This window comes from Aspergillus oryzae, chromosome 4, assembly GCF_000184455.2.
Source record: "Aspergillus oryzae RIB40 DNA, chromosome 4".
NCBI classification, from domain to species: Eukaryota; Fungi; Ascomycota; class Eurotiomycetes; order Eurotiales; family Aspergillaceae; genus Aspergillus; species Aspergillus oryzae.
The window spans coordinates 1,013,036-1,028,291 of NC_036438.1; the positions used below are offsets into that span (position 1 = coordinate 1,013,036).

The window sequence follows — 15,256 nt, forward strand, 5'->3', positions numbered from 1 at the left end:
AGTACATTCTACACCAAGGATTGTACACCGTGCACATTTAGGGTCGTTCCGTCGTATGCGTTGGCATTTTGTCTTTTGCCTCCTGCAGACCTCACAGGAAAAGCGCGTCTGTGATGGATGAATGTGGTCGAAAGCCATGCTACTCTAATATGGAGGGTTAGCGTTGCGGAGGGTTGTCGAGATGGCGAGGATTTAATGGAGAAAAGAGGGTGGGCCTAACCTTTGCAGGCATTTTAATGCTCCGCGGAGGGTTTTATTGGAACCAGCAGTAAGGTTCCAAGCCTATCGTGAAGCTTATAAATCAATAAACTCATTCGTGCCCCGTATTTATAGTATTAAAATTAGGTTAGAGCCATCCACTATTGCCCCATGGTTCCAACGCTAGGGTGATATCTAGGGTTTAATAATCATTCCGTTCAGGCATGTATGTACTACGTATGTTCTTATCCGGAGGGTTCATGCTAAGAAATTGAATAATGTCTCGTTTACCTTCCGAACAAGGAGGGTTTCCCTGTTGTGTATTCAGGTTATCCGATAGTGCACGCAATGGGATCTGGAACAAGTGATAACAACGTAGACTCTGTTCCTAGGGTCGGTGTATATATAGTTATATATACCTATCAAGTCTTTAAACCGTATTAAGTCTCTATTCGCACCCCGGAACTCCGTTGTTCTATTCACACTTTCTCAATCTTCGAAATGAGCCTCAGTTCGTCAACTAGCGACACAAAATCCACCGTCGCGGGCGAAGAGCGAGATACTGAGGACGAGACGAAAAGAGACTCCGTTCAGCATGTCCAAGCGACATGGCACATGGCACCCGAGCTGCACAGAATGAGAGAACGAGACGAAGCTGGTGGAGAGAAGCCGCGAAAGTTGGGCATCGCCTGGCAAAACCTCACTATCAAAGGTGTTGGCGGTAACGCCACATTCAAGGAAAACGTTGTATCCCAACTTCTCCCCTTCCACAAGGGCAGCAATGATACCCAACTCAAGACCATCATTCAAGACTCATATGGATGCGTCAAGCCAGGAGAGATGTTGCTCGTGCTGGGACGTCCCGGGGCTGGTTGCACGACACTGCTGAGCGTACTCGCCAACAATCGACAGGGCTACGAGGAGGTCACTGGAGACGTCAGCTATGGAAATATGTCCGCCGTCGAAGCCCAACAGTACCGTGGCCAGATCATCATGAATTCGGAGGAGGAAATTTTCTTTCCCACTCTAACTGTCGAAGATACCATCAAGTTTGCCGCTCGCATGAAGGTTCCCTATCACCTGCCACCTGGAATCACCACTCATGAAGAATACGTTCAATTCTATAAGGATTTCCTCCTTCGATCTGTCGGAATATCCCATACCGAACGCACAAAGGTCGGAGACGCTTTCATCAGGGGTGTCTCAGGAGGTGAGAGGAAACGTGTATCTATCCTTGAATGCCTGACTACTCGTGCGAGTGTCTTCTGCTGGGATAACTCCACACGAGGTCTTGACGCTAGTACAGCACTCGAGTGGATTAAGGCAATTAGAGCCATGACCGATGTCCTCGGCCTAGCTACTATTGTTACACTCTATCAGGCGGGCAACGGCATCTACGAGCATTTCGATAAGGTACTCGTTCTCGATGAGGGCAAGCAAATCTTCTACGGACTGCGAAAAGACGCGGTCCCATTCATGGAGGACCTTGGTTTTATGCGGGACCCAGGTTCCAACCAAGGAGATTTCCTGACGGGTGTAACAGTTCCTACCGAGCGCCGTATTGCGCCTGGATACGAAGACAAGTTCCCACATACCGCCGATGAGATTCTTGCTGCATACGAGCGATCGGAAGTCAAGAGAAGGATGCTGGAAGAGTGCCAAATCTACCCAAAAAGCAAGGAAGCCGATGAAAACACGGCCGTCTTTAAGGAAATGGTGTCTCGTGAGAAGCACAGGGGCACGTTCAAGAAATCTCCAGTCACCGCTGATTTCATTACCCAGATCAAGGCCGCCATCCTCAGAGAGTACCAGCTCAAACGAGGCGACAAGGCGACGCTACTCATGAAACAAGGCGCTACACTCATTCAAGCTCTCCTCGGTGGCTCTCTATTCTATTCTGCTCCGGACAATTCGAGCGGCCTTTTCCTAAAGGGTGGTGCTCTGTTCTTCTCTATTCTATACAACGCTCTTATAGCTCTATCAGAGGTCACCGACTCATTCACTGGCAGACCCATTCTAGCAAAGCACCGCTCCTTTGCCTTGTACCACCCGGCGGCTATTTGTATTGCCCAGATAGTCGCGGATTTCCCCATGCTTCTATTCCAAGTAACGCATTTTGGGCTTGTTCTGTATTTCATGGTTGGTCTGAAGACCTCGGCTGGGGCCTTTTTCACTTATCTGATCACTAACTTTATCACCGCGATGTCCATGACGGCCTTCTTCCGACTCGTTGGCGCCGCATTCCCTACCTTTGACGCTGCGACAAAGGTCTCTGGCCTCTCGATTGTAGCGTTATTTGTCTACATGGGATATATGATTATCAAACCCCTGATGCATCCATGGTTTGTGTGGATCTTTTGGATCAACCCCATGGCATATGCTTTCGAAGCTCTTCTTGGAAATGAATTTCATGCCCAGGACATACCGTGCTATGGCCCCAACCTTATTCCTAGTGGCTCCGAGTACATTGATGGAGCAGGGGGGCAATCATGTGCTGGTGTTGTTGGCGCAGCACCTGGCGCGACGAGCCTTAAAGGCGATGATTACCTCGCAGCCATATCATTCAGCCATAGCCATATATGGCGCAACGTCGGCATTATCTGCGCCTGGTGGGCGCTCTATGTTGGGCTTACCATCCTTTTTACCTCTAGGTGGAAATTGCTAGGAGACGGTAGCCGCAGACTCCTTATTCCTCGGGAGCAACAGCACAGATCAAAGCATCTTTTGCAGTCGGTTGACGAGGAAGCGCGAGCTACGGAGAAGTCCACAGTCAGTTCTAATACGTCAAGTGAAAGCATTGGCGATAATCTTCTCCGTAATAAGGCCATCTTTACCTGGAAAGACTTGACATACACTGTTAAAACCCCCGAAGGCGATCGCGTTCTTCTTGATAACGTACAAGGTTATGTCAAACCGGGCATGCTTGGGGCTCTAATGGGCACATCTGGTGCTGGCAAGACAACACTACTTGACGTTCTCGCCCAACGAAAAACTTCCGGTACTATCCATGGATCTATTTTAGTTGATGGCCGGCCTGTTCCGATCTCATTCCAACGCTCAGCTGGTTATGTTGAACAGCTAGATATCCACGAGCCCTTGGCGACTGTCCGTGAGGCTCTTGAATTCTCAGCTCTCCTACGCCAGTCTCGCGATACGCCTACTGAAGAGAAGTTGCGATATGTCGATATAATTGTGAACTTGCTAGAACTGAATGACCTTGAACATACACTTATTGGTCATCCGGGAACTGGCCTCTCAGTGGAACAACGAAAGCGGCTTACTATTGCTGTCGAATTGGTAGCAAAACCAAGTATTCTTATCTTCCTTGATGAACCAACGTCAGGATTAGATGGTCAGTCTGCCTATAATACTGTTCTTTTTCTTCGCAAACTTGCCGAAGCTGGGCAAGCTGTCTTGGTGACTATACACCAACCATCAGCTCAATTATTTACGCAATTCGACAAGCTCCTGTTGTTAACTACAGGCGGCAAAACTGTATATTTCGGAGACATCGGTCCGAATGCGAGCACTATTAAGAAGTACTTCGGCCGCTATGGATCCCCTTGCCCGCCTGAGGCTAATCCTGCCGAGCACATGATTGATGTCGTTTCAGGGAAAGGCGAAGGTCAAGATTGGAACCAGATCTGGTTACAGTCACCAGAACATGAAAAGCTCTCTGGCGAACTGGATAGCATGACTGCAGAGGCTCTCAGTCGAAACACCACAGTCAATGATGAGCAGCATGAATTTGCAGCTTCCCTGTGGACGCAAACCAAGCTTGTAACGCATCGTATGAATATCTCACTCTTCCGCAATACTGAATACCTCAACAACAAATTCGCGATGCATATAAGTCTAGCACTGTTGAACGGCTTTACCTTCTGGATGATTGGCGATTCACTTACAGACCTGCAGCAGAACCTCTTTACTGTGTTTAATTTTATTTTCGTGGCGCCAGGTGTCATTTCCCAACTCCAGCCTCTTTTCATCGACCGTCGCGATATCTTCGAGGCACGCGAGAAGAAGAGCAAGATGTACCACTGGGCTCCTTTTGTGACAGGCCTTATAGTCTCCGAGTTTCCTTACTTGCTTGTTTGCGCATTTCTGTATTATGTCTGCTGGTACTTTACTGTCGGCCTTCCTACCTCACCATATCACGCTGGCAGTGTGTTTTTTGTTGTGGTAAGTCTCTTCCCATCTTCCGGCCCATTACATGCTTCATATATGTGAGAGCTAACAATTTTATAGGTAATGTACGAGTGTCTCTACACAGCGATTGGGCAAATGATCGCCGCTTATACCCCCAACGCCGTATTTGCATCCCTGGTCAACCCTCTTGTGATCACAACCCTAGTCTCCTTCTGCGGTGTGATGATCCCATACAGCCAAATCCAGCCGTTCTGGAGATACTGGTACGTGCTCATTTTATGTTTGCAAGAGACCCACCCCTAGTTGAGCAGTAATCTAATAGTGACCTTCAACAACAACAGGATGTACTATATCGACCCCTTTAACTACCTGATGAGTTCCCTGCTCGTATTCACCACCTGGGATAAACCGGTTCATTGCACACCGGATGAACTGGCCGTGTTTGACCCGGCTCCCAATCAAACCTGTGGTGAGTATCTCGAGACGTATCAACGCGGCCTGGGGGTGGCTACGAACCTGCTCAACCCACTTGACACTGCAGGTTGCCGCGTGTGCCAATATACCGAGGGTGGGGATTATCTTCGTACACTGAACCTTGCGGAGAGGTCTTATGGATGGAGGAATGCCGGTATTGTTGTTTCATTTGTGATTGGGATCTACGGGCTAGTGTTCCTTATGATGAAACTCAGGACTAAGGCTACCAAGAAGGCTGAGTCATAGATACAGGTGATCAGAAGGGGACAGATAGTAATGATAGTGTATTCGTACCTACCGCCAGTGGATGTCTCATCATCGCTTTTCCATTTTGAGTGGAAAGGTTAGAATCAAGGAAGGATGGTTTTATCAAGTTGGGCTAGGGGTCAACCTTTTTATAATTAATGATTCAGTGGTAGAGAAAAGGAAGGCTGTAGGGCAGCAACCCGACTAAACCCGACGGGGGCCTCAACGATGGTGTCATCGGAAGCGAGCCCCACCGGAGCCAAACAGATGAACAGAAAGGCCGAGTCATCGCCAGCGCCGGCAGATTTTCGATCTGATAAGCGGCCAAAATTTCGCCTCACTCCGATCTTCCCTCTTCCCTTCTCCTCACTACTATAACCCAGGCGAAGCGCAGCGCAAATTTCGACTTTTCGTTTCGCCACTCCAACCTCATCCTAAAACGTCCTCATATTTAAACGAACTCATAACCGAGCGACAATCCCCGAGATTTCCACCATTACCCCAGCAAAACCAAAGCCAGAGCCCGCCCCCAAACCCCACCTTCAACCCGCAGAGTCAAGCAAAAGACAAAGCAAAGCGTCAAGATGTCAACCCTAATTGAAATTTCCTCCGAGGCAGAATTCGACTCCCACATCAAGTCCCTGCCTTCAACAACCTTATCGATCCTCTACTTCCATGCCCCCTGGGCCGCGCCCTGCGCGCAAATGCGCACCGTGCTCGCCGCCCTCGCATCCCAGTACCCCGCCACACAGCCCCCAACAACCTCCTTCATTAGCATCAACGCCGAAGAACTCCCCGACATTTCTGAAACTTACGAGGTCACCGCCGTGCCCTTCGTAGTCCTCACTCGCGACGGCAAAATCCTTGAATCCATCTCCGGCAGCGACGCCGTCCGCGTCCGTGAAGCCATCGAACGCCACGCCGGCTCGAAAGCCTCGACCGGCGCACCTGCCACGATCCCCCCGCCCTTGGCCGCTGTGCCCCGCGAGACGGGCCCCACGACGGCTACGCAGCCGCCGGCCGGAGCCGCGAACGGGGATGCGCTGACGCCGGAGCAGTCGAAGGAGGCGCTGTTTGCGCGACTCAGAGAGCTGGTCAAGGCGGCGCCGGTGATGCTGTTTATGAAGGGGACGCCGAGTGCGCCGCAGTGTGGGTTCAGTCGGCAGCTCGTGGCAATTCTGCGGGAGAGGAGCGTCAAGTATGGGTTCTTTAATATCTTGGCCGATGAGGATGTGAGGCAGGGATTGAAGGAGTTTGCGGATTGGCCGACGTTCCCGCAGTTGTGGGTTGGTGGGGAGTTGGTTGGGGGGTTGGATATTGTAAGTCTTTATTTCCTCTTTTTTTTCTTCCTCTGTTTGGTTTCCTTACCGTGGTTGAATGGACTTGTGCTAATTGGTGAACAGGTCAAGGACGAGATTGAAAATGATCCGGATTTCTTGCGTGAGCACTCTGTCAACAAGGCTCCCGTTGCGGCTTGAATTTATAGAATACGGGAAATAGTTTTCTTTATGTCTTGTTTTCTATCTGCCTGCAAACACGATTTGTTAGATTATAGGACAGCGATGCCATCACGTTTTCTATGTTCAGTGTTCCAGCACCATGTCTCCCTGCATGTCTAATTCCTTCGATTCAACAGCTTAATAAAAAGAGACCCAAAAAAAACAAATGAATATATATATCACGTTATGCTTATATACAGGAGCTCATCTAAGCTCCTCTGACTGCGTTGAACCGCTGTATACCCTATGCGTATGTATTCGAGATTTTTGCATAAAATCAGTAGCCTCGCGGCCAATGCCTTAGTACATCACGTTGTTCGTTATCTTTACATAGTCGATTCCTCTTTGGAAGTTTAGTTGCTCTAAACTTGACCCTCTCCCTCGGCCTCTTTCCGAGATGGTTTGCTCGGGCTGTCGCGCCACAAGTGCGGGTATTTACGGGCCGACGTCGCGAACTTGGACAACACGGCGTCCTCATCCACATAGGCACCAGCGAGCCAGCGCTGGCCAGTAGCGGTATTAAACTGCCTTCGGGCGTGCAGCACCCGGCGGTTCTCGAAGATCACACACTCGCCCGGGTTCAGTTTCAGCTCGTAGATATACTTCTCGTCCTCCAACATCTTGGCGAATTTATCCAAGGCCCGCATCTCGCTCATGGTACGGTTAAATGGACGGCGCTGTCCGTGCATTGGGGCCTGGAAGGGCGGGGAGTAGTTGGCGTGCATCAGCCGCTGCTGCTGCGTGTACTCATCCACATAAGTCTGGAACACGGGCCAATCGTTCGTATAAATATCATTTTCATGGTTATATTCATAGGAAAGTCGGAGATTACACAGGGCCTTGAAAGCCTCCGGATCATCGATGCTAAGCTGTCTAGCGACGGCGAACGAGTCAGCGAACAGCGACTCGCCGCCATCGCACGAGTTCTGGAGACAATGTAGGAGCTGGTAACCCGGCGGCTCGTTCATGTACATCAGATCCATGTGGAAGCCCAGGAACTGGCTCGTGTAGGCGACGTTCTTGGCCTCGGGGACGGTGCGGACATCCCACGTGGAACCGTAGAAGGTATTTCGGAGGGGCCCCATGCGGGTCGCGAGCTTCTCGACCTCGGCGCGGGAGTCCGGGATGTCCTTGACGAAGAGTAGACCCGTCCGGGCGAGATTGCGCATGGCGCTGGAGAACGCTTCGTCGTCGTGCATGTACTCTTCGTAGGAGACGAAGCGGTGCTGGAACCAGTTGTGCCACAGCAGACGCTTTCTCTTCCGGCCGGTGCTATGGTAGGAGTAGTTTGCGGAGGGGTTTCGTAGTTGATTCAGGGTGTACGTGGAGGTGTGCGACTCGTCGAATCCGGGGATGTCGTTCTCCCATTTCACTTTCAGGACGCTGCCGTCCCACTCTGTGGAGCGTGGTTTGATATCCGTGGGGATGTCGGACATGCGGAAGTTGCGTTGCTTCGAGTGCTGGTCTACACATTGCGGGCATTTGCAGCCGTCGCGTAGCAGATAATGCATGGCCGAGACATCCCCCTTCCCGGTTCGGATTCTGATGCCTTGACGCCCTATTGAGGGTGTGGAGGGCTGGGTATTGCGAGCTTGGGGCTCTGGGGGATCCATTAAATTTCGGATAGGTTCATGTAGACCCCCTGGGGGCCCTTTTTTTGGGGTCGGTCCGAGGGAAGCAGCATCTTCGGCGGCACCGCTCGCAACGGAGTAACCACGGGAATAGAGAGGGCGAGCTGAAGGCACAGCAGCCCGAGAGGATCGAAGAACTGTTGCCAAAAGACGAACCATGATGGGTCAATGGCAACCCCCAGGGGCACAAAAAGCAGAAAGATAGAAAGAAAAACTGAAACGAGGGGATGTTGGAGAGAACATCATCCCATATGAAGGTTTTGGGAAAAAGCCGAGGTCCAGGCACCAAGCCGTTTCAGGATTAGCGTGATGTTTCCTTTTTAACCATAAAAAGTGCGGAGTAAAAAGGGCAAACATTGCCGTACAATACCATCCCGATTATTACGGTGTAATATTCTTAGTCAGCAAGCCTGTATTAGATACGTCTTCCGTGACCTAGTTCTAGTAATAATACAACTATCCTCGTTCTGATTAAAGACTGAGATGACACTTGATGATCCTAGGATCAGGGAGGGCTATCTTAGTCCGAAACGTGCATCTTAGTCAGAAAGATGATACTATTGAGATGAAATTAATGGTACTGGCCCGGTCGTAGAAGGGCTGATTTGGACCAAGTGGATCTAGGTTCATGAGATCGCCCAGGCCTCGATAGATTGCTGTCTCATTTCCTCGATGCTGCATACAAGCGTGCTTCGATGTCGCAAGCAGGCTGTTCTTACCTATTCAAGAAGGTGGGCTTACAAGGCGGCATGTTTTGAAGGTCCGATTCCTCTCACTTCTTAAATGTTTCGGTGCCATCTGACTATAGTTCTAGTACCACTACAAGCTTATCGATGGAGAGGAGAGATATTGTTTTATGGCTTGATAGAGTTTAAGCGGAACCGAACACAAGCGCCCCTCATCTGATATAGACAAACATCATCGAAGGAAACGGCACAATATGTCACGTAACGCAGTATTAACTCTCAGAAAGCCACCTAAATTCACAGATCGATGAAGTCGACAGCCTACCCACTTCACTGACGGATCGTACAAGAGTTAGTACTCCCACTTGAAGCTCATCTGGACCGGGACGTCAGCGAAACTGTGAGAGCTTCTGCCAACTTCCCCTATCAAACCCATCGGTTCATTGCACTCGACCAAAGCACATCCCTCTTTTTGAATCAGTGCTGTCCCTACGGAAGATTCTAGGCCACGGCTTTGGCTCCAAGATTATTCCGATAGGGTTGAAGGTAGAGTTGTCCCTTTTAAGCTCACTGAATCCACGACTGACGGTAGTTCTGCTCTGCGCCCAGGGCCAAAATCTCCGAAGAAGACTCCCAAGGGGCGGTGGAGTGCGAAGAGCTCGGCCAAGATGAGAATGCTTGGGGACACCGGAGTGATCCTACAGGCTCTGAAAAGGGTCTCAAGCGACACCCTACTCTTCAGATCATGAATGTGTCAATCTCAAGGCTTTTCCTAGAGCCTCTGGTATATCTATTGACTTCTAAGAACCAGACAAACGCACAATCGATCCTAGCCTACTCCCACGAAAACCGTTTCAGGTTCAAGTTAAGAGGAAGCTCGACACAGCTCTGAAGATGTGACCTCATTCCCAGTGCGAAGCATAGGATATTTAGTTATTTTATGTTGTTTCCTCCTATCAATGATAATGAGATGAACCACGTTTATTTGACCCAACTCGCTTCTCTCAATACATACCTCTACCAACCGAAGTGGTGCGATTAGGAGTTCGCAATACCTGGGATGATCGGCGTTGAACTCAAACCCACACGTGCAGGTCTAAGATAAGCCCGTCTATGACCTCGAATCGTCGAATTTATTACAGTATCGATAAGGTATTGAAACATAGCCTCCGGTATTTTTCTTTTCCTTTTTGCCTTTTTTTTTTTTTTTTTTTTTCCTTTTCCTTTTCTGAAGGGCAAATTTCTTAGAATAGATCGCAATCAATCGATAACTGTTAGTAACCAGGAACAAAAAAGAGCCAATCCAAAGCATTGCTCGTTACCTAAGAACCTCTTTACGTATCACTGACTTAATCACAAAATTTCCCATGAACTATTCAACCCATTGAAATCTTATAAATCAACTCTTATAAACCCCCATTATATCCTAGGTCAATAAATTTCCACCCGAAAACGAAAAACCATCGTTTCCATTTACCCGGCGCCAAACGTTCCAGATCCCCGTGTGCCAGTCTCAATCACATGCATGTCTGCCGGGGGAGAACACCTCAAGGATGAGGTAAGTCCACGGTCAATCAATTCGTCTTGGCTCTTCCTTCCTCCTTACTACACTCTAGTACTAAAAGCGCAATGTGAAATGAACAGGGCACGCGACGACAGGTCGTTCTCGCAGGCGGGATCGCAGGCCTAGTCTCCCGGTATGTTCCTATCCCTCAACAACAAACACCAAAAACCTCAACTAACAGCAATGGAAATAATAAAGATTCTGCGTTGCCCCCCTCGACGTCGTTAAAATCCGTCTCCAGCTCCAAATCCACTCCCTTTCCGACCCAACCTCACACCAGAACATAAAAGGCCCCGTTTACAAAGGCACGCTTCCCACGATCCGCTCCATAGTCCGCGAAGAAGGGATAACAGTACGTCTTACGCCTATGCCTAAACCAACCACCTACATACAACCCCCGCGAATCCTTCCCCCCCAAGTCTAACTCCAAAAACAGGGATTATGGAAAGGCAACATCCCCGCGGAACTAATGTATGTCTGTTACGGCGCGATCCAATTCGCCGCCTACCGAACAACCACGCAAGCCCTATCGCAACTAGACCCTTACCGACTTCCTCCGCCGGCTGAATCCTTCGTCGCGGGCGCCACGGCAGGAGGGTTGGCCACGGCGTCGACGTACCCGCTTGATTTACTACGTACACGGTTTGCAGCGCAGGGCACAGAACGTGTGTATACATCGCTCTACGCATCGGTACGCGATATAGCGCAGAATGAGGGCCCGAAGGGGTTTTTCCGGGGTTGTAGTGCGGCGGTCGGGCAGATTGTGCCCTATATGGGATTATTTTTCGCAACGTATGAATCCTTACGGCCAGTGATGTCTGGATTGCATGATCTGCCGTTTGGGTCCGGGGATGCCGCGGCCGGAGTGGTGGCCAGCGTGTTGGCCAAGACTGGGGTGTTCCCATTAGACCTGGTGCGGAAGAGGCTGCAGGTGCAGGGCCCGACGCGATCCAAGTATGTGCATCGGAATATCCCGGAGTACCAGGGGGTGTACAACACCATGGCCATGATCGTGCGGACACAGGGGATGCGAGGGCTCTATCGCGGTTTGACCGTGAGTCTATTCAAGGCCGCGCCGGCCAGCGCCGTGACGATGTGGACCTACGAGAAGTCCCTGCATTATCTCCGCGAGCTCGAAGTGGCGTCGGAGTGATCTCCGTCCCGTCATTGATTAGATTGTACAGTATAGACTAATGCATTACCCGGTGTTATCTTGGGTGCCGATTCATAATGGACTGGGAATGAGATCCCTCGCAGGAAATTAGATGTGTATTCGTATTTTACGCGCCATATTCTACCGACTGGCTACCGGACAAGGGTGAGAAATAGAACGAACGCTAGGGAAACAAGAAAACAGAAGGGGTTGTCGCAAGCACAAGGACGAGATACAATTTTGGCACAAAGTAGACAAGCCAAGGATTAAACCGACAAGCAGAGCGGGCGCTGAGTTGCAAGCCGATCAGTATTCAGGCTCTTCCTCCTCCAATGGCTCGCCATCGTTGGCAACCTCCTCGTAATCCTTCTCCAGGGCAGCGAGGTCTTCACGGGCCTCGGAGAATTCTCCTTCTTCCATACCCTCGCCGACATACCAGTGGACGAAGGCACGCTTGGAGTACATGAGATCGAACTTGTGATCAAGACGGCTCCAGGCCTCGGAGATGGCGGTGGTGTTGGAGAGCATGCTGACAGAGCGATCGACCGGGGCAAGTTCGCTGTTGGGAACGCGCACGGGCTTCTGGTAGTTAATACCCAGCTTGAATCCAGTAGGGCACCATTCGACCAGGTTGAAGGAAGCCTTGGCCTTGATGGCAGCTACGGCCTGGGTGCAGTCACGGGGCACAACGTCACCGCGGTACAGCAGAGCCACAGCCATGTACTTTCCGTTACGAGGATCGCAGACAACCATCTGGTTATTAGGCTCGAAGCCTAAAAGTCGTTGTCAGTCACTCCATGCCACCAATAGTACTCGGGGGAACAGTAAGGGGTCCATACACTGGAAGGTAAGATCCTGCACCTTGAAGCTTTCATGAGAACTGCGGTTGCTGGATACAACGGGGGCAAAGGAGATCAACGGGTAGTGGATACGAGGGAAGGGCACCAAGTTGGTCTGGAATTCAGTCAAGTCGACGTTGAGGGCACCATCGAAACGCAGACTGGAGGTGATAGAGCTGACAACCTGAGCAATCAGGCGGTTCAGATGCTCATAGCTCGGGCGGGGGATATCCAGGTTGCGACGGCAAATGTCATAGACTGCCTCGTTGTCAACAAGGAAGGTGCAGTCAGCGTTCTCAATAGTGCTGTGGGTGGACAGTACAGCATTGTAGGGCTCAACAACCGCAGTTGATACACGGGGGGCAGGGTAAACGGCGAACTCTAGCTTGGCTTTCTTGCCGTATTCAGTGGAGAGGCGCTCCAACAACAGAGCACCGAAACCAGAGCCAGTACCACCACCGAAGGAGTGGAAGACCAGGAAGCCCTGTAGAGAGGAACAGTTATCTGGCAAGATCAGCAGAGGCCTAAAATATGGTCGGTTCATTAGCCCTACCGGCCACCCGGCGGACGCGGTCAACGACGTTGTCCACAAGCTCCTTTCCGATGGTATAGTGACCACGAGCATCTGTCGTTCATCGATTAGCCTTTGCTTTCTACCGATGTTCTCTTTAAACCGTACAGTTGTTGGCCGCGTCTTCCTTTCCGCTAATCAACAGCTCAGGGTGGAAGAGCTGGCGGTAGTCACCGGTACGGATCTCATCAATAGGCTGGCAACAGTCAGCGTAATAAGTTCCTCACAAGCATTCACTTGCTTTCTGGAAGACGATTGCGTACCGATGGGTCGAGGTCAACGAAGATCGAACGGGGGACGTATTTGCCGTTGCTGGTCTCGCTGAAGAAGGTCTCGAACGAAGCGCCCGAGTTGAGTTCCTCGGACGCCTCGGGGTCGATACGGCCATCAGCCTTGAGGCCATGCTCCAGAAGGTATCTGTATCGGTCGCGATTAGCTTGATTGCAAGCTGGTTGCTGCCGAGACGTGGGCTAGTTCAGAGTGGGGTATGTAGATGTTGGCAACGGGAAAAGCGGTGAACATACAACTCCCAAGCGCTGTTACCAAGCTGCGTACCAGCCTGGCCAATGTGGATGTGGCAAATCTAAATAAGAAGGACGGAGGTCAGAATCCAGAGATACACGTCCATGGGTAAGGGCGATGCTAAGGCAAGATGAGCCCGAATGAGGTAAATTTCAACGGTCGTGGTTAAGGGGAGGGGCGTGACAGTGCGGGGGAAGTAAATAAGCAAACGGCAGTAAATTCAGAGTGGTTCGTACCTCGCCTCTCATGATGGCTTAACGAGATGATAATACGGGAGAAGGATGGAGCAAAAGGATATCCCGGTGGTTGGATGGGAGAGAATTGGAAAAGAGTCAGGTGTAGTTTAAAGGAATCGAAGAGGATGAGGAGAGAAGAGAAGAGAGAACTAGTAAAGTGAAGGAGCAGTGGAGTGATAGTTCGGCGTTCGTTCTTGCCCGTGGGCCCAATCAACAAGACCCTGTCAGCCAATCAGCGGCCTTCCTGCCTCTCCTGACCCATCCACTGAGCGGATCATTACGTGACCCGTCAGAGCCCATCATGTTATGTTATTTCCTCTTCCATATCCTTGGACCCTGGATCACCCTCATAGTTCACATTAACAATATCTACTCGGCACGCACGGAGTACTTCCATGGATTATCAATCAACCGTACTCAATCTTAACTGAAAACGGATAATCGACACTCAGAGACATAAGAAGAACCCTAACTCAGAAGTTTGACTTAGTATCTCCACTCCCGATAGCCGTTAGGTTAGACTATCGGAGGCAGCCGTCTGCCTCATTACCTGTAAGCTGAGCCTCACCTTTAGTTCCATTGATGTACAGAAAATAAAGAAACTCATCCACTACCTATGCTCTGTAAAGCATCGCCTACTAAGTACTTGAAGTTCTTTACAGGTTCACCTTGAGAGTGCAACAATCTTCAAAAAAGACACAAGTATCCCAAACATGGGTCCTTAGTCATGACCCGATCATCTGTTGATTAGATCTAGTACTACTTGTGCGGTTATGATTGTTTTGTATAGTGCTATCCTCTCAAAGTAGAAGTTAATGCTCTCCAGCTGTCATGCTAGAAAAATACAAGGAAAGGATCCTGATTGAACAGTATGAAGTCAGGACAGCTGAAATTCCTATTGGAAAAGCCGCATATAAGACGCTTAGTATACCTTGTAACTTGTCTTGCGCAGAGCACCCTACTGTCTTCACAATATAAGTACTGAACTGTGCTCTTGCACTTCCTCCTTCGGATTACTCGTGTACATTGTGCCTAAGGCCATCACACTCACCCAAGTGAGCAATATTATACTCAACCTGGAATAAATAGCATTTACCCTTAAGAGAACAACAATAATCCCGAGGAAGTTAATGATCAAAATTAACTTGTCAATAATAGAGGTGTGCAGACACAAACTCTCAAGTCTTAGAGACCACTCACTTTATATATGATCAGCTTCGGCCCTTCCTTGGAGCTATCAACCCGACGGCTTCATAGCTGGTCAGATAAGGAAGGTGAGAATAGATATCCCTGCTTGGTTTAAATAGCTTTTCGCGTCTGTCATAGTTAAAATACTTTGAGTCTATGTTTAGGTATGGTATGGCTAGTGGGTGAAGGAGCAGAATGGGGTCCAGTGCATCTTTTTTATCTATAGAACTCTGTTAGAGTCATACAAGCGAAAAGGGAATGGATATCGGTGTAGAATGTTGATGTAGAGTGACCAAGAAA

At 49.9% G+C, this 15,256-nt stretch overlaps 5 protein-coding genes across 5 annotated transcripts; 3 read left to right on the forward strand and 2 right to left on the reverse strand.

Annotated features, from left to right (window-relative positions):
* Window positions 1-699: 699 nt before the first annotated feature.
* Window positions 700-5,067, forward strand: AO090012000413 (uncharacterized protein; the record flags this gene model as incomplete). Its single annotated transcript, XM_001727381.1, has 3 exons — window positions 700-4,380; window positions 4,447-4,610; window positions 4,689-5,067. The coding sequence occupies 3 exons, from the start codon at window positions 700-702 to the stop codon at window positions 5,065-5,067; spliced, it is 4,224 nt and encodes a 1,407-aa protein (XP_001727433.1).
* A 584-nt stretch (window positions 5,068-5,651) lies between these two features.
* AO090012000414 (PICOT family protein) lies at window positions 5,652-6,545 on the forward strand (the record flags this gene model as incomplete). Its single annotated transcript, XM_023236468.1, has 1 exon — window positions 5,652-6,545. The coding sequence occupies one exon, from the start codon at window positions 5,652-5,654 to the stop codon at window positions 6,543-6,545; it is 894 nt and encodes a 297-aa protein (XP_023091392.1).
* Window positions 6,546-6,928: 383 nt separating this feature from the next.
* Window positions 6,929-8,356, reverse strand: AO090012000415 (putative Gamma-butyrobetaine hydroxylase subfamily; the record flags this gene model as incomplete). The annotated part of the gene is made up of 1 exon (XM_001727383.3): window positions 6,929-8,356. The coding sequence occupies one exon, from the start codon at window positions 8,354-8,356 to the stop codon at window positions 6,929-6,931; it is 1,428 nt and encodes a 475-aa protein (XP_001727435.1).
* Window positions 8,357-10,408: 2,052 nt separating this feature from the next.
* AO090012000416 (thiamine transporter TPC1) lies at window positions 10,409-11,600 on the forward strand (the record flags this gene model as incomplete). Its single annotated transcript, XM_001727384.3, has 4 exons — window positions 10,409-10,441; window positions 10,528-10,580; window positions 10,646-10,799; window positions 10,884-11,600. The coding sequence occupies 4 exons, from the start codon at window positions 10,409-10,411 to the stop codon at window positions 11,598-11,600; spliced, it is 957 nt and encodes a 318-aa protein (XP_001727436.1).
* A 306-nt stretch (window positions 11,601-11,906) lies between these two features.
* Window positions 11,907-13,780, reverse strand: AO090012000417 (tubulin alpha chain; the record flags this gene model as incomplete). The annotated part of the gene is made up of 7 exons (XM_001727385.3): window positions 11,907-12,373; window positions 12,440-12,943; window positions 12,993-13,064; window positions 13,119-13,206; window positions 13,274-13,427; window positions 13,535-13,593; window positions 13,769-13,780. 7 exons carry the CDS (start codon window positions 13,778-13,780, stop codon window positions 11,907-11,909), a joined length of 1,356 nt encoding a protein of 451 aa, XP_001727437.1.
* Between the last annotated feature and the right edge of the window lie 1,476 nt (window positions 13,781-15,256).